The sequence below is a fragment of the Festucalex cinctus genome, chromosome 6 (assembly GCF_051991245.1).
Source record: "Festucalex cinctus isolate MCC-2025b chromosome 6, RoL_Fcin_1.0, whole genome shotgun sequence".
Taxonomy (NCBI): Eukaryota; Metazoa; Chordata; class Actinopteri; order Syngnathiformes; family Syngnathidae; genus Festucalex; species Festucalex cinctus.
Window position 1 is genome coordinate 19842282 of NC_135416.1, and position 24317 is coordinate 19866598.

The 24317-nt window shown below is 39.1% G+C and overlaps 1 protein-coding gene and 1 long non-coding RNA gene across 2 annotated transcripts; both read left to right on the forward strand.

Annotated features, from left to right (window-relative positions):
- Positions 1-22: 22 nt before the first annotated feature.
- On the forward strand, positions 23-16906 carry nomo (nodal modulator). The gene is made up of 31 exons (XM_077524058.1): positions 23-277; positions 589-678; positions 753-798; positions 894-994; positions 1182-1288; positions 2111-2183; positions 2400-2552; positions 2635-2772; positions 2851-2940; positions 3034-3139; positions 3238-3388; positions 4842-5016; positions 5129-5270; positions 5357-5488; positions 6187-6323; positions 6398-6485; positions 6587-6650; positions 6724-6819; positions 7119-7340; positions 7732-7814; positions 8563-8722; positions 9691-9817; positions 11108-11221; positions 11376-11503; positions 11607-11748; positions 12453-12536; positions 13787-13897; positions 14022-14123; positions 14745-14864; positions 14954-15046; positions 15119-16906. Exons 1-31 carry the CDS (start codon positions 122-124, stop codon positions 15248-15250), a joined length of 3663 nt encoding a protein of 1220 aa, XP_077380184.1. The 5' UTR covers positions 23-121; the 3' UTR covers positions 15251-16906.
- A 6126-nt stretch (positions 16907-23032) lies between these two features.
- On the forward strand, positions 23033-23790 carry LOC144021333 (uncharacterized). The gene is made up of 2 exons (XR_013284106.1): positions 23033-23341; positions 23447-23790. It is a non-coding gene; the product is annotated as an uncharacterized LOC144021333 (long non-coding RNA).
- The last annotated feature ends 527 nt before the right edge of the window (positions 23791-24317 follow it).

Genomic DNA, 24317 nt, shown 5'->3' on the forward strand with positions numbered 1-24317 from the left:
CACGCCAGCAGAAGGCGCTGCTGTGTTAGCGTTTGTGTGGATCGTTGACAGCGAGTCAGCTGGTACGGAACCGGAAGCAGCGTGCAGTTTCACGGTTAGACGGTGGATCAGTCTGGCAAAAATGTTGAGAATTATAATTCGTGCTGATATTAATACCCTTTGGGTCTTGTTCTGGATAACATATTCTCAGTTTTTGGCCGCGTCCTCTGATGAAATTGTGGTAGCATGTGGTGGCTTTGTGAAGTCCGACGTTGAAATCAATTACTCATTGATTGAGGTGAGTGAAATTATCTCTTAATTTTTTTAGTCGCTTGTTGGCGTTGTCTTACATTTTGTACTAATGTAATGGGGTACATCGATTCGTAGATCTAACTTTTTATTTTTTTATTAACACTCAAATGTATCAGCGTAGAGGAGAACGCGGAGCACAAGGCACATGAGCTAATCCCGACCGTCTCATTCACAGCCTCTATATGCGATAAGCTGTTGGCTCAATTAGTTACATTAACTGTTCCTAACTGACGCCTACGTTTACGTCAGCACTTCACAATCACTGCATTTGCATATTTTATGTTATCATTTTTACAGATAAAACTCTACACCAAACAAGGCTCCTTGAAATACCACACTGACTGCGCTCCAAATAATGGCTACTTTACGATTCCTCTTTATGACAAGGTAGGAAATGCACACTTTGGTATTCACCTATTTTATTTGTTGATTATTTATGCACACGTTTTTGTTCTGCAAAGGGAGATTTTGTTTTGAAGATTGAACCGCCACTTGGGTGGAGCTTTGGTAAGTTATGCATTTATGTCATTGGACAGATATCTTCAATACATAGTCATTTATTTCTCATTTTATTTTTTTACGTTTTCCTCTACATTGACCAGAGCCCACCAGTGTGGACCTCCATGTGGATGGCGTCACTGACATATGTAAAAAAGAAGAGGACATCAACTTTGTCTTTACTGGTTTTTCAATATCAGGAATGGTGAGGGGTTTTGTTTGTATTTGTTTACCAATTTGTTCTTCAATAATTGTATCTGTTTTTTATTGGAAAAATAAACAATTGTTCACTAAAGTGTTTATATGGAAGGAATAACTTTAAATTAGCTGGTGGTACTTTCACACATTTTCGTGATGCCATTTAAATGTTTTATTATTTTTTCATTAAACAGGTTTTGAGTAAAGGCCATCTCCTTGGTCCATCTGGAGTAGAAGTTAAACTGATCAGAGCCGGAACAGACGAGAAACTCCAATCTGTCATTACACAGCCTGGAGGAGCGTATGTGGCTTCAGTATTTCTGATTACCGGTAGTCACAAGTTCACACTAGACATGGACCGATATTAGATTCTGATATGTTAACTGTAAGCAAAAAATATTGCGGTATCACAGGATTAAATCTTTTATGTATTTATTTATTTATTTTATTTAATATTTGTTAAATAAAAACTTTTATTTCCATTCAACACAATCTATTTTATTTTTAAACAAAATATAGGACATTTGGAACATTAAGAAATGTGTACCATGTTAAGTTTAAATACATTTAACTTAAGTCTAATGTTTTATTTGTAAGTTACAGTGTCCCATCACTGGTGTGCTATTTTTAGAACAAACCTGTGGGCTTCTCATGTTGCCCATGGGACTAACTAGTACCCGCTGGCACAATGTGCTTTCTAAAAATAAAAAATAAAATAGGAGAATACTCACTGATCAACAGCACAAAAGGCATCCGTGTTGGAGTTTGTTCAGTATCTAAATCTCTTTCATCTCCTCCCTCCCTTATCTGTGCTCAACTGTTCGTCCTTCCTCTCTCTGCTCAGCCAAGAAAGAAAAAGGTGCTGGCCTCACATTAACTTCAAATAGGCGGTTCATTTACTCTATTTTGTAAGCAGCCAAAAAATTGTGTTCTCTGGTTTGAGGAGCCCTAAAAAAAAAATGTTTAACCGGTAACAGAAAGTTTTTAGCGACTATTGAATCCTTGACTATTTGAAACTGTGATAACTGTCTAACCGGTAATCAGCCCATGCCTAGTTCATACAGTTGTGATCCTGAACTGATAAAATTTGAGTTCTCTTTCCTCTGCAATTTTTGTAACACAGGTATAACTTTCACAAAGTGCTCCCTGGAACATATGACATCATTGCATCACATCCTTCCTGGATTCTGGAGAAGGTTGGCAGCTATAGAAAATAATGTCATTGTTATATAAACACGGAAAATCAGATTTGTTTGAAGTACATAATCTTGAGTTTAAACCTACTGTCAATGAAATAATTATCAATCAATGAGAAGTATGCAAGGCTTCATTCTACTTGAACTGAGTGTCGAAAACTAAGTCCCATGTAGCCTTATTAAAAATTCTGACCTTCATTGCAACTTTTCCTGCAGAGCACCACAACAGTGCACATTTCCACTGCCAATGCACCGGCCGCTGACCATCTGGTGGTCGGAGGCTACGACGTGTCAGGTGAAGTCCGCAGTGACGGAGAGCCCATGAAAGAGGTCACATTCCTGCTTTATTCAGCAATAGTGAAAAGAGAGGTAAAGCGAGCGATGATTGGTCACATAATAAGTATATCAGTCACAAAATTCATTCAAACTGCATTTTTGTCATGATTCCCAGAATGTGAAAGGCTGCAGCTTTTCTCCAGTGGAGGGGGCAGACTCCGGGGAAAGTTCCCTCATCTACCTGTGCAGTGCCCTCTCCAGAGAGGATGGGACTTTTACCTTCCCCTCACTATCTAGTGGGGAGTACACCGTGGTAAGACTTCACTGAAAACCAATCCTAATTAAAACATTTTAATTTGAAAACATACTTATAACTGATGATCTTCTTCAGGTGCCCTTTTACAGAGGAGAAAGGATCACTTTTGACGTTGCACCTTCCAAAATGAATTTCAAGGTGGAGCACAACAGTTTGAGGCTCGAGGTACATAGACATATATTCTTTCAATTTCAAGTTAACATTCAAATATATTGCATTCATTTTGGTCTTTTTGCCCCCTCCATTTGTCATGTGTAGCCCATCTTTCGCGTCATGGGTTTTTCTGTGACTGGTCGGGTCCTAAATAGTGTTGATGGGGAAGGTGTCGTTAATGCTGCAGTCTCTATCAACAATCAAATTAAAGGTAAGTCTGTCAGATGAGGCCATGCTTTATTTCTCTTCATTGTGTTTATATGTCACTATGTTATGGTATGGCTTTCTATTGGTTTTGCCTTCTCATAGTTGTCAGCAAAGAGGATGGTTCGTACAGGCTGGAGAACATGACAGCTGGTACTTACACCATCCGTGTTCACAAGGATCTTATGTTCTTTGAGCCAGTAACAGTGAAAATTGCCCCCAACACTCCACAACTTCCTGACATCATCACAGCCGGGTATGTTTGGTTGATTTAACAAACTGGCCTCTGCAGACTTTTACACGCTTAACAGCATATATTGATTTTCACTTTATATTTGTGGGTGAATGGAGAGGGGGGAAAAAAGACGTTTATAGCCTTTCGGACCATTTTATTAGGTATACCTGCTCATTTTTTTAAATCCAGTGAGAGCCTTTACTGAAAGATTCAGAAAATCTATTTTGTAAAAACATATCGTCGCTGCTGTGTGAAAAACACTTGTCCATTTTTATTATTATTTTTTTGGTATGACACTGAATGCAGACAACCCAAAAACCTAAAAATAAAAACAGGACAAACAATGACATAAGTGTTTTCCACATAGCAGTGACAATATTTTAATAGCATATTTGTGATAGCAGGCTACTTTCTATATAATGTATATTTTTATATCTTACTATATTGTGTAAGTGTTGGTTTGTTGGTGTTGATGGTGGTGACTGGTGAGTATACAACATATTGATAATGAGACCATATTAGTGATGGCAAAATGAAGCCCCGTAAAGCAGTGAAGCCCTGCAGTGAAATGCTTCACACACGTAGGGGCTTCAAGATGATTCATTTCCTCGACTACGCCATCATGTGGACAGAAAAATGTATAACATGCTTGGTGCATGCAATAAAATGGTGGGGTGTAAATCATGCTCTAAATACAAAAGAATATATATTTGAAGTGTTTTAACATGAATTGTTCTGTGTTACTTTGTCTATGTTTGCGCTTATGCAACAAGTGAAAATGTGAAATGAGGTAAAATAAAGTGCTTATTCATTTTTATTTAAAAATATTTTTTTACGAAGTTTTTGGACTCAGGCGGTTTCTTTTTTTTGTAGAGAATTTCACCTGCTTTGGAAAAAAACTCTTTCACATGGTACTGATGAAGCAGGGGTGCATCGATATGAGATAGCAAGTTTGTATAGAATTGGACGCGTATATTTCTGTGATTCCCAGTACTGAAGGGGACTTTCAACTGTGAACAGAAAAATGTGAATTTTATGTGTTGTCACATTTTATTTTATTTTATTATTGGAATCTGTTAAAATAGTACCGTAATTGCAGTGCATTACTTTCTGAGGTGATATCTGCTCAAAGTGCTCCCAAACAAGGGAAAAAGAAGCTCGTCAAATCGAATGCCAAAAGCAAAAAAAAAGTAGCGCAATAAGGGACCCGAAAACACAAAAAGTGAAGGGGAATCCATAGCGTTTCTTTGCCGCTTTTATTTCGAACTACACTCAAACATAGTGAATCATTTCCTGAATCAGTCACGTGGTACACCTGCTTCGTGGGGCTTCAAACGTCACCACGTACGTCATAAACACACACATTGACACGCCGTTCATGAACCACTCATTGACATTACTCGGCACACGCTTCAGGGATTCGACCCGAGAAGCACATCACTAACCATAATTGATCCATGTTGTTGTCTTGCAGATTCAGCGTATGTGGACAGATCTCTATCAGCCGCCTGCCCGAGGGCATGAAGCAAGGTCGCTACAAGGTCACCTTGACACACCAGGGCCAAGATAAGACCTCAGGCCGGATCACTGACTCAGACACCCAGGGAGCCTTCTGCTTTCAGGCGAAACCTGGAGACTACAGTGTCCATGTATGACAGTAGGAGCTTTTGCACTGAATTCTGAATCCATTTTCTTTTGATTATGGGGGGAAAAAAAACTTCCATGTGCTAACAAGCCTATTGTTTATGTGTGTGTGTGTAGGTGTCCCTCCCTGAAGTTGATGTGAAAGCAGGCCTGGCTGTGCAGCCTCAGGCTCTGGAGTTCTCAGTTGTGGACCAGCCCCTCACAGATCTGCTTTTTACTCAATTCATGGCCTCTGTCTCTGGAAAGGTCTACTGTTTGGGTAAAGTCTGCCTCTTGAAAAGTTTTGCTATTACTATATAAATGTGGATTTATTTTTTTTAATCATACTTTCTTGTTGAACTGTAGCATCTTGTGATGACCTGTCAGTGACACTCCAACCAGTAAGCCGCCAAGGAGAGAGAAGGTCTCTGCCTTTGACAGGCAGCAGTGACACCCTCAGCTTCTCCTTTGACAATGTTCTACCTGGGAAATATAAAGGTCAGGAACCATAAGCATTAAGCAGTATCCTTAGTCCTAAAGCTGGATGCATTTTATGTTGGTTTAAAACCGAGCAACAAGTTGCAAGTCGGTGGTATGACAATAGATGCGGTTGCTAAGTAAATATCATGACTCAGTGTAATCTTTCATTTAAACAATAGAGAAATGTAACAGGTTTAACTGAGCTACCCTGCTTAATGCAAATAGAGCTAAATTGCTCTCACACTTGCTTAGATATCCTTGTTTTCGGCTTGTGCGACCCCCATGCACTTGTAATTGTAGTACAGGACTGTGTCAGAAAATTAGCATACTGTGATAAATTCCATTATTTTCTGTAATGTAATTAAATAAGCAAAAATGCCATACATTCTGGATTCATTACAAGTCTACTGAAATATTGCAAGCCTTTTATTATTTTAATATTGCTGATTTTGGCGTACAGCTTAAGAAAACTCAAATATCCTATCTTAAAATATTAGAATATTTCCTCAGACCAAATTTAAAATATGCCATAATCAGCTATATTAAAACAATAAAAGGCTTGCAATATTTCAGTTGATTTGCAGTGAATCCATAATGTATGGTATTTTTGCTTATTTAATTGCATTACAGAAAATAATTGACTTTATCACAATATTCTAAGTCCTGTATTTTCTGTTTTATGACACTTATTTCCATTTTTATTTTACATGCAATAGTAAGCATCTCTCACGAGGAGTGGTGTTGGAAACATAAATCCATGGAAGTCGAAGTTGTCGATGCTGACATCGTGGGGGTTGAGTTCCGACAGATTGGCTACATCCTACGCTGCTCCCTCTCCCACGCCATCACTTTGGTCAGTAGCTACTAACGCTTAGATGGTGAGTCTATGTGACGACAGTGTTAGCGTCACTGTTTGTTTCTGTGCAGGAGTTCTTTCAGGATGGCAGCAAACCTGAGAATGTGGGCATCTACAATCTCTCCAAGGGAGTCAACCGTTTTTGCCTCTCCAAGCCTGGTTAGCTTAATTATCCTAAAAAAATAAATAAATAAATCAAGTCCTCAAGATTGTGATGTACCAGTTTGAGGGTTACTTAAATTGTCAAATGTCTCATCCAGGCGTGTACAAAGTCACCCCTCGCTCCTGCCACCAGTTTGAGCAAGATTTTTACATCTATGATACGTAAGTACAACTACCAAAATTCCGTCTAGCTGCTTCCTATTTCTTCAGGTGGTATGGTACCTTGTCTTAACAGCTCAGCACCCAGCATCCTGACTCTGACTGCAGTGCGCCATCACATGACGGGGCTCATCACCACTGACAAGATCCTAGATGTCACAGTCACCATCAAGTAAGAATTGTTGGGACGAGTTTATGCTAATTATTATTATGCAGTTTGGACGTTTTAACTCATTCTTTTGCTTACCACTAGTAGTACTCGTACCACACTTTATGAACTACTGCACTAGGCTAGGTACAATAATAAAACATAATCATAATATTAGAATTAAAATTACATACGTTGTAAGTACCATAAAAACTCTGTCACACTATTTTACACATTTGGTTAACATGATTGAATGAAGTAATCTTTGCTAGTATTTCAATACCAATCGTAAACTGTTTGATTGTCTCTCCATTGTCTGTCAGATCATCCATTGAGAGTGAGCCAGCGTTGGTTCTTGGCCCCCTGCGGAGTCTCGAGGAGCAGTGGCAGGAGCAGCAGCTGCAGGAGATACAGTTACGACGCCAAGAACGAGAACGGCGAGCTGCTGAAGATGAAGGTGCCGCCAAGGATGATAGTCCTCCCATCCAAGAAAAGGCTGATGAGCTGACGGGCCCCTTCCACTATGAGTTCTCCTACTGGGCTAGGTCTTTTGCATTCAACATTCATGTCCATAGTTGTCTCATTAACTCACTTGTCTCATTAAATTGCCGGTAAATTGCTATTCCACTGCTTGCCTGCTCCTAATCCGTAACAGTTTTTTTTCCCTCCGTTATTAGATCTGTCTATCAAAATAACTAATTTCACATTTTTTTTAAAACAATCTATTACCGGTACTTTATTGCATTTCCACATTCTTAAATGTTGTTGCATTTTTTTTTTTTGTTTATTCAGAAAATGATGAGTTTTTTTTTATTTTTTTATTTTGTATTTTATTTTTTTTATTTTACTTAAAATAATTTAGGACATCTGTCTAGATTAGGTAACAGATCAGTGTTAACCCTTGGACCTATGAATAATATTTATGGTACTTGGCAGGGCTGGAGAGAAAATTACGGTGACTCCTTCCTCCAAGGAATTGCTCTTCTACCCCCCTGAAGTGGAGGCCACAATCACAGGAGGTATGATTCTTTTGTCGGCAAATAAATTTCCTCCCACAAATGTTATCAGGTATGAAGCTTTTTGAAGTTGAGGTTCTGTGAGTGTGTGTGTTTTTTTTTAAATGCTATAAATTTAATATAAAATAATGATACAGTAAACATTAAAAGGGGAGTTTGTACTGTTAAAATTGCTAGCATTATTTGAATTTAACCTCTCTTCACTATTAAACCTCAACCGCCCACCACCCCCAGAGTCGCTGACCAAATCTCACAAACATGCAAGAGGGCAATTCTCCAAAATTGGCATTCATTATGACCTACAATCACGGAAGTGCGGAGATATGCTAAATCATTAGATTATGAACAGCTTCTGCAAAACAGGAGCACTTGGTAGGAATAGTAAGCTAGCATTAGCACTGTAAACAATCTGACGTTATCCTTGTCTTCTGCGTTGGTAGCATGACTTTTAGAGACTTTTTCTGGAAGTGGGTATACACCATATTTTCAGAAAAGCTCCTGAAGCCCAAATGGGTCTGCGAGAGGGTTGTGAGGGTGTTCTGTCTCTGGTTGGTTGTTTTTCCTCGGGCCTGGTGGTTTGTAAAATGTGTAATTTGCGGTGCAAGCTTAGCCAGAGAGGGCTGATTCCCCCCTTACCAACAGATCATGTGCTACGGTTAAGTCATAATTGCAAAACATGATTTATGTATTTATTTATTTATTTATTGCCAAATAAATTTCAAACTCCCCGTTTATTTATCGCCTACCGCAGAGTCATGTCCTGGTCGCATGGTGGACATTATGGGCCGGGCAGGGCTCTTCCTGGAGGGCAAAGTGTCACCGGAACTGCAAGGTGTGGAGGTCTCCATCAGTGAAAGCGGAGCTGCTGCACCACTCATCACTGTGGCCACCAATGAGAATGGCGCATACAGGTACAAGACCGTCGACGGCTTGCACTAAGCACAAGGCGCTTTTCATATGGAACAGGTTTAAGGCCAAGTTCTTTATAAATAAATCTATATATGAGGAAAGACTTGTGTCAGTGGCTGTGTTGCAGAAAACCAATTAAAGTTAATTTCTATTGCTGTGAACATTGACACTTTATAATTCTGGTCATAAAAATGATGTCTGCAGAAAAACTCAAAATAGACTCAGTGGTCATTGTAAGCTTGTTTTCTGATGATTTTCAGCAGATTTTTGGCCTGCCCATATTAAGGCAGGTTTCATGTTGTAAGATCTGCTCAAATTTGATTCACAATTATGTGGCAGACTACATCTTCTCCTAGACTTTAAGACACCTGTGACCGAGACGATACTATACGTACTTACTTAGGATACTTTCCCATGCCTTTTACTATTTGGTAATCACTGTATAAGGTCAATGCTCTGGCCTTGTCATCTGTGTGATTAATTGACAGCACATTCATTCCCTGTAGACGTTTGTGTGCCTTCCAACAATCTTTCCTAACCGTTGTTAGTCAAGTTGACATTTGTTTGAAAGGGTCCTCATTAGATTTGTTGCACTGTCTCCTCTGATAAGCTATCGTGACTGAGTTGATCTGTCAACTTTTACACTCTGTCCATATTTAAAGCTCAATAAATGTACAATTTGACTTCCTCAGAAGACAACTGAACTTTATCGTATCTGACAATTACAGAGAATATTCCAGGTTTTGATATTACCGGTAGTTGTTGACTTTTGATTGTTCGCCATCAGGTGTCAGTATGGCAAAGTTGTTTATCCAGGATGCTTTTCCGAAGTAACCTTGACATTTATAGGAGCTCAGCTTTGATAACAAATCTATTTCACTGGGAACAATTGTTCACTGCCTTAACAAATGCCGTATCTCTGTAATGTTCTTCGTTCTCATGACCACATTCCTTCTTCACGTCTTGGCAGTGTGGGTCCACTCCACAGCGACAGGCAGTATGACATCAGTGCCAGTAAAGAGGGCTTTGTCCTTAGTCAAGTGGAGGGAACCCAGGGCGATTTCAAGGCTTTTGCTCTGGCTGGAATCACCTTCAAGGTAGACTTGGATTAGATGTTTTATGTCTCCATAATTCAGCCCTTTTTACACCAGCACACATATTCCCTTAGAATTCTGGAGTATGATTTTGTTCATGTGAATTGTCATTATATTACACTCTTTCTGTTGGATTTTTGTGCACTAATTCAAAATGAATCAGCACTCACCTTAGATTTCTGCTGTCACCGTTAGAGCTGTGCAATATGGACAAAATTTTATATCCCTGATGTAGGTCATTTTAAATCCTGATAACGATTTATATCCTGATATATTTTGGCTTAAAATTACATGAAATTGATTCTAATTTTCTCTGATCTTCTCTGGATTTCTAATTTAGACCACACAATTAATTTAATAAATATAATTCTTAATATCAGCTAGTGCAACCGATTTCAAGGAATGCAATAAACTGCAAAGAATTAAAAGTAAACACAACAGAGTGCTTAAAACTGCTCAATGCAGGAAGTTGAATTACGAATTACTACTGCCGCATGTGGCCGAAAAATGGAACAGCACACAGTTTTTATTTTATTTTATTTTATTTTATTTTATTTTATTTTATTTTATTTTATTTTATTTTATTTTATTTTATTTATTTATTTATTTATTTATTTATTTATTTATTTATTTATTTTTTATAAAAAAAATTGTTTGTTTGTTTTCACACACTCATACAACCACGCAGGTGGGGACCCACGCCAACCGGCACCGAAGGCAAGTGACGGTTCCACTCCTCCACCTGGAGCCTGAAACTGCACACACCTTTCTTCATGTACAAAATGCACACATGACATCACATCCACAGACAGAGGGCGGGAAATTCGAACCCAAATCCAGTCTGAAAACTATTGGCCGAAGGCTTTCAGGAGTACACATTGTAAACAGCTAAGGTGTTTATCTGCTAATGAGAAGATGTTTGTTAGTGATAAATTGTCAAATTAAAAGGCTATTGTAAAGAGATTTAATATTCAAGTGTGCCTACCATTTATCCATTACAAATATTACTAAACATAGGAAAAGAGATGGGATTCCCTTAGTAGCAGCAAGGTTAGAGGATTATGTCATATGATAGGCATTTTATATTGTATCTATCAACAATATATATTGTTATATTGCACCCTTTGTTTAAAATCTCTTATCCAAGCCTTACTTTTAGATGTTTTACTGTATCTCTGCTAATTGTCATGCTATACTTTTATTTTAATATATTCGTTTTAGCTGCAATTCTCAAACAAGTATGACGTTTTTAATATATTAACATGATCTTCCTTTTGTGCATCTGTATTGTAGATCAAATCAGAAGGCGGTAATCCATTGTCGGGAGTCCTTCTGTCTCTAAGTGGCGGACAATTTCGTTCCAACCTGTTAACTCAGGATACCGGCCTCCTCACATTCAATAACCTGGTAGGGAACTACCAAATCGTATTAATAAATCAGTCAGATTTTTGCACGTCCACTTTACCAATAGTTTTTTTGTATAGTGGTTGGCGCAACATTTAATCACTCGCTATAACTCAATAATTGTTTCATAATGTGGTCTGCTTTTCATCCTCTGTAGAGTCCAGGTAAATATTATTTCAAGCCCATGATGAAAGAATTCCGCTTTGAGCCGGCATCCCAGATGATTACTGTGGAAGAGGGTCAAATCCTCAGTATCGATATAACTGGGATTAAGACTGCGTATAGGTACTGCCAGTTCTCTTCATCTCGACTATAACAAGCACCATGAAGCGGATCCAAAAAAGATAACCGTCCAATTCTTTTCTTGTTCCTGTACTTTTGTGCCCAGCTGTTACGGAGCAGTGCAGTCGTTGAGTGGCGACGCGGAGAGGGACGTTGCCGTGGAAGCGGTGGGTCAAGAAGACTGTAGCATCTACAGTGAGGACACTGTCACTGATGAGGAAGGTCGCTTCAGACTTCGAGGTCTGCTGGTAAGGATGCCAATAAGCTGATTCGATATGGACACTATTATTACTGCAGTAACTTAGCTTATGAGTGTTTCAGCTTCGATAATAAGCAAGTAAACTGAGTTACCAGTTTGGTCATAGAATTAAACTCACAAGTCATTGTACCACTGTGCTTCTCTTGGGATACATCCAGAGGTGGGCACAGTAGCCAAAAGTTAGACTCAGAACAGTCTAACGTATAAAGTAAAATGTTGTCATACTTACTATAAGGATTCAATGAAAATAAAACTACTCCAGCATTTATGTAGTAACTGGTCAGTAACTTCGGATTTAATACTTTTTAAACCAGAGCATATAAGTTACAATAAAACAATAAATTAAATATTTTTTATAAATTTTTCAAATTGAATGCAAATTCGGCCACGATAGCCTGAAATTAACTTTCTTTGCTTACCAATGTGAAACACAAGTTTGAAGTTCTTGTAGGTTACATTTCGAGATTTTTTAGACAGACACTGCACAAGACATGGTAGTTTGTTTGTTTTTTGTAGTTTGTAAGATAAACAGTGAGAGTTGTCCTGTGCAGTCACAAGCGGTTGTTTCTATCATGCTTCATCTGAATGAGTCACTTCAATATTTTGTATTTTGGTTAGTAATTGTTATTTTGGATCGAATATCAGTTGTTGGCTGTTCAGCTTTTAACTCAACTATTTACTATTATTGTGCAGCCTGATTGCAAGTACCTGATTCAGCTACGAGCTGAAGGCAACGACCACATAGAGAGAGCCTTACCACAACAAAAAGCCATAGAGGTGGGTGGCAAAATCAGTATGTGCTTCTTACTTGTTTCTTTTTTTCCCACCATTATCACTGGAAAGTCCCCACTGGATTCGCTACAGGTCTACTTAACCTAGTTATGGTACTTTTTGCCATTGCCAAATCTGTTCCAAATATTTTCCACTTTTCCACGGTTGTGCTGGTACAGCGGAACCATTCCTCAGAACCTCTTCTAACCTGGTTCTACGAAGCAGGTCAAATCGAGCGGTGACGTCACTGCCATCTGATTGGCTGACAGATGTAGGTGTGATATGGCATGAAACTCCATCGCACACAACCATTTTGTGGTTCTAAGTGAGTGAGACTGAGCTGACCACTGCCAATATAGATATATCATATAAATGCAGTATATAGTTCAAATTTTTATCACCCCCCACCCCCACCCCAAAAAAATAATACACCGGTAATACTGTGGATGGTATGATTAATTTTTATGGGGCTTATTTTTGCTGGGCGGGTTTTTCACAAGAAAAAAGTATGTGAAGTTGGTGGTAATTTTTTTTCCGCGAGCTGTGTACATGTCGCCAAATGTGAATGAGTCTTTCAGTATATCAACGTTCCTCTTTAGGGCCTCTGCACCCTGCACGCTGTCAGTCAAGGACAACACGGGTTGCTACAGAAAGACGACGTGCGGAATATAATAAAGTAAAAAAAAAAAAAAAAATGGAATTATTGAAAGATGGGATTCGCTTTCATTCAACTGAATGGACCCATTCACATGAATTGATCAGGCTACGTGTGAATGGCTCCCAAATTTTTGTGACCTCAAGGTTCACTTATTTCATCTACCGTAAATGTACATATGAAATTACTGTGGTTTCTACCAAAGATGCCACTCACAGTCAAGTTTGAGTTCTTATATAAGAAAATAATTTTCATATTATCATAGAAAGGTTTTCTGGGTGCTATTCACTGCAACATTTCTGACAAAGAAATTATTGGAATCGTTAGTGTGGGAACATGGAGTGTGACGTATCTCATGGCTCCTTTCTGAACACCGAAACAAAAGCATGGATAATCCCATTGCAAGTTGGAAACCTTTCACGTTCTAATTTGTCCTCTTTTGAGAAGTGCAGCCCTCCTAATCTCTTTTGCCAGGCTGAAAGGGCCTTAATTCTTGTTAAGTCTGTTATTCTCTCACACCGTGTGACTCGCTTGTAGCTTTATCTGTCGTTGGAGTCCAAGCTGCATCTGCACCTTCTGCACCATCTTCTCTCCTATTCAGGTCGGCAGCAATGACATCGAGGGAGTCAACATAATCGCCTTCCGACAAATCAATCAGTTTGACCTGAGTGGGAACGTCATTACGTCTCCAGAACATCTGGCCACTTTATCGGTAAACTGATTTTTAAATTAATGTTATCTAAATGTCTGATGTTATTAATGTGGAAAAAAAAAAGTATGAGATCATCGAGGTGTAACAATTTTTTATTTTTTTCCTCCCACTCACCTCTGCTTAGGTAAAGCTATACAGGAGTGACAACTTGGACAACCCGCTCCACAGTGTTTCACTGGGCCAATCCTTCTTCTTCCATTTCCCCCCACTGGACCGAGATGGAGAGGTATCATCTTTCATTTCTGTCCCCAAGTGTATTGGGATGCTCAAATATGAATGATAGAGACTTGTCCAGAGCAGCATTACGATTCATTCTCTGCCATCCGGCCCAATTACAATACATTTTTGGCTTCTATCAGAACAGTTTTAACATATCGATGGCATCGGGCCAAAACCTTGTACTTTCAAAATCGTCACTATTCAGGAGAGCCTAAAAAGGGCATGTTTGTTCGGCCATTAACGTTGCATCATCAGAGCACAAAGCCATTTTCAACATTTGAGATCGGTTAGTCATTTGTTAAAATGACACCCACGTCTAGCCTTTTCTCCTCCAAAATTGTCTGGAATCGGCTGCAGCTCACCAGTGACCCTGATGAGGTTAAGCAGTAAGTATAGGAACTGATTGGACATTTATACAGCAACCACAGTTTTATTTGGAGCACGTTCACACTGTGTTTATATACCAGTAAAAAGGAGATCTTATGAGCCAAAAAATCTCCCATCTACATTTTTTTTCCCCACATGCTTTCTGGTGGGTCAGATTGTGCTGTACTTTTGCCAGCTTGAACCCCTTGACTGTAATTCCTGATGTGACGATGATGATGTGATGTTCTATTGTTCTGTTCAGGGCTACATTCTGATGCTGTACTCCACACTGTCCCGCACACAGTATGACTTCACTCTACCTCAGGTCTCCTTTACTTCCACTGGTTACCACAAGCATATCACCCTCACCTTCAACCCAACTGTAAGCGATATGTGACAGGACTTTTTTTCCCCTCCAATAATTGTGATGCCTTTTTTGTTTTTTGTCTTAATCTGTGCGTTTTCCTACAGCGCAAAGTGCCTGACCAAGATGTTGCCCAGGGCTCCTACGTTGCTCTACCCCTTACTCTGCTACTTCTGTTAGCAGCATACAACCATGAAAAGGTATCTAAGCGCCATGTGAGCAACCACATGTTCAACTGCACCAGTTTACTGTTATCCCGGCTTGTCTTTTAGGTCATCCCCTTCCTCCTGCAGCTGATGAATCGTATTCAAGGTGTCAGGAACATGGCCCAGACTAGTAGCGAGACGGCCGCCTTGGACGAAGCCAAACGTCAGGCCAAGAGGCAGAAGGCCCGACGGACATGAGACAGAACCCCCAGCACCTTTGAATAGTTCACTAGTTCTCATGGCCACTTCACCGTTGCATCAATCGCAAGTTGTCATCAATGCATGCAACTTTACGATAGGTTAGCGAATTATCTAGCGTAATGTTTTGCGCCAAAAGAAAAAAAAAGTTCAGTTTCTTAAATTCACTGGAATTATTATTATTTTTTCACAGCATTGGTGATGTACGTATTATTAATGTAGGTCAACTTAAATCTATTTGTTGCCATTTAAAAACACTTGATTAAGGTATTGTCTGAATTGGGGTCAGTAAGTTTCTTGAGAACTTCAGCATGTCATGTGAAATCTTAGGCCACAACATTTATTTAAAAAAAAAAAAAGTTATATTAACATGGGGTGTATGTGAGATTTTGTTACTCTAATTCTTAATACAAGCCATAAAATACTGTAACTCTTCAGCAAGTGGTAGGCTTCCAAAAAGGAATTTTTAGAAAACTTTCCGTGAGAAATTTAAGTCTACACTTTTCGTGAAAGCAAAATTGAAATGTGTATGTTTTTGTTGTTGTTTTTTTTTTTTTTTAAATCATGGAAATATGTGTCCTGCCTTCCTCAAAACTAGCATATAGCTGCTGTTGGACACTCTTCAAAAACATTACCACTACAATGTCAATCAGGGCGAGCGATTTTCAACACATGAGATTGGTCATTAATTTGTAAAATAAAAAATAACTAACCCACATGGGGACTAGCCTAAAGTTTTGATTTGTGAAACAAAATGTTAAATTTGGATGTATGGTTCCACCCGCCAGTGACAATATAGAAACAGAATACCGGTAATGACAATTTTGTGTATTCATACGCTCACTGCATTGAAATACTACTGATTCCCCACCCGTGTTAAATTTTAATGCAATTGATTAACTACATATACCACAGTAATGTAGATAATGCTGCATCTGTTCAGGTTAGTTCTGTAAAGTATCAAGTTACCATTTATTCACATGGAAAGTTTCCAACTTTGAAACTTCCTGGAAATTTGCAAGCCTACTGAGTGGCAATTGGAAAATTAATATGTTGATGAAACTTGTCCAGTGCCTCCGGTTCATCACTAATAGACGTTACAGCTTCACAGAAACATTCTTGTGTTGATTCTGTTTGACTGTCAGGTGATTTAAAGATTTTTTTTTTTTTTTTTTTTTTTTTTTTTTGATAATGAAAATTCAGTTTTCAATGTACATTTTGATTTTGATTCTCTCTGGATTTTTTGTTTTGTTTTGTTAGTGTTACTTTTTTTGGGTGGTGAGTGTGCTGGTAATTAAGTGGCACAGATTTTAATTTATTAACATGACTGATTAAATGTGTGTGTTCTATGCTTGTGTGTGTGTGTGTGTGTAAGCTACTTGATTAGAAATGGGAGGTTGAGAACCCTCAACAGTAAATTATTCAGAGAGCTGGTGATAAAGTTGAATAAAAAAAAGACTGAATTTGATGTTTATTTTACCTGTGAAAAGTCACCCTTCTGTTGATATTCGCTACCAGACAAAACCACTTGAAATTATACCAATTGTGAATAATTACATTTCTGATGATTTGGTTGGGCTGAAGGTTGAAATATGATAGATGAGGCGAAATTGTCATCCAGTCTTTGTTTTTATATTAAATTGAACTGGCCGAAAATTGACTTGGCTGTCGTATGTTGTGGCCTCCAGGGGGCAATGTAATCCTACATAGTTCTCCCCATGTGGGTGATAAAACATGGCCATAACCAGGTTTACTTTGAACACTCCTTTTTAAAAGATGATTGGCTTTTCGGTTCAACTAGGACATGAATATACTCGTAGAAGGCTATAATCATACTTTGTTGAGTCATTGTCCTATGTGAAGGGGAAGTGTAAATATGAAAAGCAAATTATCTGCACGACATGTCTCAAGGACTTTGACTGGACTGGACTTTTTTTTTTTTCTTTTTTTTTTTGTACTGTATCGCCACTGCATAGTTTAAATGTCACACAGCCAAGAGTGTAATGAGTAAGTATGAATATAGTGGAGAAGTTTGGAGGACACTGGATGATGGCCTCAAAAATAAGTCTTAATATTGCAAGGTTAGCTGCTGAGGATATTACTCTGGAGGACAATATCAGATTAATACACACAGTATCCATTCACTGTCCACACCTGGCTGTGTCTAATAGCGTCAACATTTGTTTCAAATTTTTATTGCCTCAGTCACAGGACAAAATAATAACCTGTCCAATCTGCACAACTGCATTTGTAAACACTGTGAAAATCCACTGGACCACGAATCTTGCGTTGCAAAAATAAATTCTTAAAAAAAATAAAAGTACTGTCTATTAAAATGTTTATTTTTATTTTAGATAAACGGATAAGTACATGAGAAGTTTTATTGTGCTTTGTTTGTTGTTTTTAAAGGTATATCTTAAATAAACCTAGTCTGTATTATTATTTTTGTTGTTGTTTTTCAACATGAATAAATTTAATGCATTTACATTATTGCAATGCTAACGTCCACATCGACCTACACTCTTCTATCGTGATGACGTGTTGAAATAAATAAATAAATAAAAGCTCAAGTCAAGTTTGAACACAGCGGTGTATATTGTGCAGCAAATTATGATGAGAAGGCCAAAAAAAGGGTAGCGGGATGAAATATTCATGAGGGATGATGACAAGATGGGTAGTGGTAAGGCTGATGTGTAACACAATCTACTGGCAGCTTTTGTGGCCACTCAAATCCAAGTGTGCGGAGACATGACCCAGGCAGACTCTCATTGCCAGTTCATATCAGTCCAAGGAGTGTCATGTCACCCCTTTGTGAAACCTAATGCCCACTTACTGTATGCCATATGTGATTATAGCTGAGGTGGCTGTGCCCCGTCAAATGGGATGGAAGTGTAATGGAGCAGGTATTCAGATTCTGATTTTCAGTCAGGAACATTCAGTACCCACATAGGATACAATGGGTAATGGTCAGGAAGTATACTGCTTTGCAAACAAACACATTGCACCTCAGCATCTGGCTAGCAGACGTCATGGCTAGCGATATGCTTTTGAAACAGACTTAACTCTCAGATACATTGAAAAACAGCAGAGGCCCCAGAATTGAACCCTGAGGGACACCATATGTTCTGTTATTCATGTGAATTTGTATTGCACATATTTGTATGACCACTTTCTTTTTTTTTTTCTTTTTTTTTGCACGACATAGTTATTGTGGGAATGCTTATGTTGATTCTAACCTTTATTATTGTTGGAATGCTGAAGCCTTCCCACATATGTTATTGTGATTTTTATTCTCCACACTTTTTTGCCACCTAACAACTCCCACATAATACTTCCAATTTACATTGTTCACATTTCAACTAGCTTCAAAAATTCACCCTTCCCGGGGCATATATCCTCTGATTCCACATTACTTACAGTATTTGAACAATTTAACATTCAATATCAACTTTTCCCCATTCATTTTCAATGGGACAGTCATTGAACTTTTTCCAAGTATCACTTTCCACGCCCACTTCCATATATATAACTTATCATCATTACCAGGTGTTTGATACTGCTCTGTGGCACGGTTGGTAAAGCGCATTGTCCAGTAACCAGGAGGTTATAATTTCATAATTTATCTCTCAATTTGCTTTCAGCATTCCCACACAATTTCTCCAGAAATTGGACTTAGTCTTATTATTATTATTGCATTTTATTCTCCTTACATTTTTGGCATCAGACTACTCCCACATATAGTTCCGATTTACACCGTTCAAATTTCAACTTGTTAAAAAAATTCACGCCTTCTTGGGAATATATCGTCTTTTTTTTTTTTTTTTTTCTTTAAAAAAAAAAAAAAAAAAAAGGGAATATATCGTCTGATTCCATATAACTTACAGTACTCGCATAATTTAACGTTAAAGATCAACTTTTCCAATGTTCAATCTTCAATGACACATTCACTACTATTATTAGTAATAACTAGCTACTAGTAGTACTACTACAGCAGCTACTACTAATAATAATAATAAGAAGAATTACTAGTTACTAGTAATACTACTATTAGTACTACTACTACTACTATTAGTAATTACTAGTTAATTACTTTGTAATTTTCACTGAAGTTATCCTTCAATTTACTTCATGAGCATTCAGCTATTAGTATTCAGCTTTCAGCATTCCCACGCAATTTCTTAGACATTGCACTTAGTCTAGTTAGTATGAAGGAATCACAATAAAGAAATCACACGACGTACCATCACAACAGCCACAGGTCGACTACTGAGCGCAACAAATTCCCTGCAGCACAGCTCGGCCAAGCAATGTAAGCAAACTCACCAATCCCCTGGCGTTTGATCGAACCCAGGATAAGAACTACTGTTACTAATACAGTATAAGCTCCTCTTTCCAAGTGTGTCTGATCCCCTCAACTAGAGTCTGCCCCAATTTGTCCACCGCTTGCCCTCCCTATACCATAAAGACTCCACAAGGATATATCTCCTCAATCCATCTTTCTCAGCCTTTAAACCTAAAACCTGACTTGTTTGATTGCGGAAGCTGGCATATGCCTACTTGCCATTCAGCAAGGTCTCCGCATCCGGTGACCTTTTGGCTTTAAAAGATTTTTGTTTTGACATCCTGGTGATAAAAATGCTGACAGGCCTTAGACCCACTTTGTACATATCCGTCTGGTATTATCTTACAGCTCCTGTCACTGCGCCTGCTGCTCACCTCAGCTCTTAGTTCCGATACACTGAAGCCGGAGTCTACACTATCATCTGTATGGTCAATGGAGCCTGACAAAAAGTGCGGGGAGGAGTAAGACGTGGTGAGCAGACCAAAAAAAGGGTCTGGAAATACTGGGAAAATCAATTATTTGGAGTTGTGAAAGTCTTTGAGCAAAGTCATTCCCATGGAGGACCAAAGCTGGGACTCTTGAGAAAAAGCTTCCAAGTAGAAGGTGAGATTTGAATGTTAACATTCAACTGTCTTTATCAATTCAGGCTTAGTGAATCAATAGTCACCAAAAAAACAAAAAAAAACATTTTGAATATCTTTTGGTTATTAGGGATATGTCAATGAAGACCTATCGGTATGTAATGTGAATAGATGACGTAGCGATGCAGTTAATGTGTACTTTGGTGAAGAAACATATCAAGGAATGTCAATCATCCATTTTCCGAAAAAACAAAACAAAAACTAAAAGAGTGGATTTTCATAACAGGTTTGGCCAACCTTCAACCTATACTGTAAGTCTTTGTTTTTCAATTGGTATTTTTGATGTTCTGAAGTGCTTGGTTGCCAAAATTTGAGGCAATCAAACAAAATACAGTATTGTTCACCTCAGCAGTCGGCAAGCCGCTAAAATCATGTTTATGCAGCATTTTGTTCCAACATAACAGCAGGTGATTGTGCTGATTTCCCTCCTCTGGCTTGGAGGTGAGCTAATCACGAGTGTCTCACTGTGAGGTACGTCACGCCGCTAAAAGTTTCTTTCACTTTGACAAAATGTTAAATTGTTGTGATTGCTGTTCATGATTTATGTTATGTTTGTTTTGTTGTGTTTCTGTAAAGCGCTTTGTGACAGCTAAGGCTGTTTGAAAGCGCTATATATTTATAAATAAAGATGACTTGACTTTTCATCTTTTTAATTTCCTCTTCATCATGTTCTCAAGTAATTCCTATTTTGCTTTGTCTTAGCAGAGGCTCCACCTGAAAAAAATGACATCATTACAGCAACAAATGAGTCAGTGTCAAATTGATAATCTCATTCCCAATGTCCACCAAGCTATGAACAGCTGCCTACTCGCTAGCGTCCATGTCACTGGGTCATGACTGCGACTTACATATGAGAGCAGGCACCATTAAATTGGTACAAGCTGGCCGGGGCTGTATGAGCTACACTGGCTGTCAAAATGGCTCCACTGGAAAGACATGCATGGCACAGCCTGCCGCCAGCTGGCGGTTGTTGATACCAACATGAGGAGAGATGCAGGCTGATGTTAGGTGAAGCGATCAAGTAATGGAGGAGTCCGGTGTCTGAGATTGTTTCCTCCAAAAGTGACAATGCCGATGTGCTTTCACTTAAGGGAACCCTTGTCACCCCTTGTCACGGCACATGGCGGAGCGGGGAGTTGGTCCAGGGTCACACATGGACACATGCTATTGCTTTGGAAGACAGCTTCCAAGTGCACCCATCACAGCACAGACTCTCTGCCAAACTTTACATCATTTACCCATGTAGGTTTGCTTTGAGTTCCTCATAAACCTACTTTACGTGTTTGACCTTCTGCATAGACTCCAGCAAATCAATTTCTGCTTCCGCCATGTCAAGGACTGCGTGCCTCTCACGTTTATTGCAAAGGAAATGAGAGTAGCCGCTTCCATTGGCTGTGAATCATGTTGACTGTGTTCACGCCCACGATGACGCAAACTGTTTGTTTTTTTAACTGCTGCTTAAGCTGAGTGACCCTACAAAAATAACAAAGCTTTATCTAGGACATGCTAGATTTCCGCTAGCTATCTATCTAGGATACCTAGCAATCAATCTAGCTAGCAATCTATCTATCTATCTATCTATGAAAGACTAATTTTTACGTTTTGGGGTTCGCTGGCACTGGAAGGGGCACAAAGTAGTTAATTGTGCGCTGTTTGTAACCAAGATTAACCTTCGGCTAAGCAGTGATGGGAAGTAACGGAGTACAGATACTTCATAACTGTACATGAGTATTTTTTTCCCAGTATTTTGTACTTTCCTGAGTATTTATTTTTTACAATACTTATTGCTTTTATCCGTTACATTTTAGGTTATTTTATTTACGTTCTCCTCTAGACACGGCATTCGAATTAATATTGCGTTTGTAGATTATGAATTAAGCAGCAAAATCCGCCCATTTTTATCCATCTCAGGGGGCGGCCATTTTGCCACTTGCTGTCAACTGAAAATTACATCATAGTAGCTCAGGGCTCAGGTAACAACGAATCACAGCTCACCTGTTTTCTAAAGCTGAGCCGTGATTGGTTGTGAGCCCCAAGCAACTGTGATGTCATTTTTAGTTGATAGCAAACACTTGTGGCAAAATGGCCGCCCACTGAGACGGATGGATGAAACTGTGTGGAATTGGCTGCTTAACTCATATTCCACAAACAAAATATGAATCCGAATGTCATGTTTAAACTAGTGGGGGCACATACAACATATTAAGTCTTTGTCCTTATCCAGATCCTAGCCACAAAAAAAAAAAAAAGTGTATGTGTCAGGGTTTGCGGGGGATTGTGGACCCAAAGAAACGGGAAAACGAGTCTTGCTATTGCCCCCTCCGGGTCCATGGGTGGTCGAGTCTTTCTGTCAGGGTTGGCGAGGGATTGTGGACCCAAGTGGAGGGAGGCGTGGCAGGCGTGCTCTTAAACATGTTTTAATTCAAACTCAAAACAAACAAAATACGACACAAAATACAAAGTGCAAAACAAATGCTGGGAAATAAACTTACTAGTAGCAACCTAAACAGGCAGAACTTAAGAGGCACAGTAAACAGGATGTTACGACGACAAAGACTGAACGAAAGAGGGAACTAAATACACATAATGAGAGAACAAGATACACCTGGACAGGACACAAGTGGCTTGGGGAGCTAATTGGATAACACAAGGGAACGGGAAAACGAGCACAGGAAGACCTGATAAGACTTGACAAGGCAGACAGAAAAGGAGAAACAAGGAAAACATGACCAAAAAAACCCAAGCCAAACCCAGATCCTAACAGTATGATAATCAATCGTATAATTAGGAAGTAAGATGACCAGAAAGTTGCAGGTGCACCCAAAGGGCACCAAACTAGTTACATGCAAACAGGTGCACACATGCTAAATCACTCAAGACCAAAGTGTGCACATGGAAACTTCATGGTGACTATTTGCAAATAAGACCAACAGTATGCTTAGCAAGTGTTTCCTGACGGACGCCCACAGGGAGGTCGGCTTGAATGGCAGCTTGGCAGGCCAGTGTTGGAGAGATCCATCACGCCATGACAGGAGCGAGAGGGCACCGACGTGGAGGCCTGCCCTGAGAGGCCAACGCCTGTCAGATGAATGAGCCTCTCAGTGACAGGTAATGTGCTTGTTATGTTGCGTGTGCGCGTCCAAGCGCATGCAACTTCACGTGCGATGAAATGAATCTAATCGACACCGTTTGTCGTCTTTATTTGTTTCTAAGGAAAATTCTGACTGCCTACTTTGAAAACATTCAACAGTTCAGCACAAAGTCACTCCCTGAAAGGCACTCAAAGCAGATAGTTTCTCCAACTTGTGTGAGTGCACATGAAAGTTCCTAACTCTTTGACCTTTCTGTTTTTAACTTACTTTTCCCCTTCTGTACGCCACCGTGCCTGTGAATTTGCCTCACCCCTTCCCCTCAATCCACCCACTCATCTTCCTCCCCCCACCGTGAGGGCATTCTGTTCACACAGTAGAATATAGATGAATCCAGCATGGACACTTGTATTGATTTCTCCCACAAGACAGACACCAGGGAAATAAATGGGCGCTTCCCACCAAGTAGCCTTGCATCATATTTCTTGAGAAGGCCTGGAAGTGGGAGACAAATTGATAGGAGTCCATCCTGATGCGGTTGAGTGTGCTCGTCTGTTTTGTTCACTTTGAATGAGGTGTGCGGCTTGTACTGTAAACATCAACTGTGGCGGAGATGATGAAATCAATTTATAATGTCCTCTTTCAAGAAATATCACAGGAAGATCTTATCTTTTTTGTCTGCTTGTAATGGCATCTGTCATTCCGAGAAGTTTGTTTCAATTTATTAACAAACAACAAATACAAATTTGGTCAACATCTGAATTGTATTCATCTGGTGGTATTTTGAAAGCCCTATTATATAATTTAGAATCTCACAATGTTGCCTTGCGAAGTTTGTCTGTTGTTGTTTTCAGTCATAGTTAACAATCCAGCGGGGATTACATTCTGACTCTGATGTTAACGGGGTGCTATGATCTCTTCTTTTCATCTGGACACACTGGACAGGATACACACTTATTTGGTTCTTTGGGACAATGATTATTATAAAACTCTGG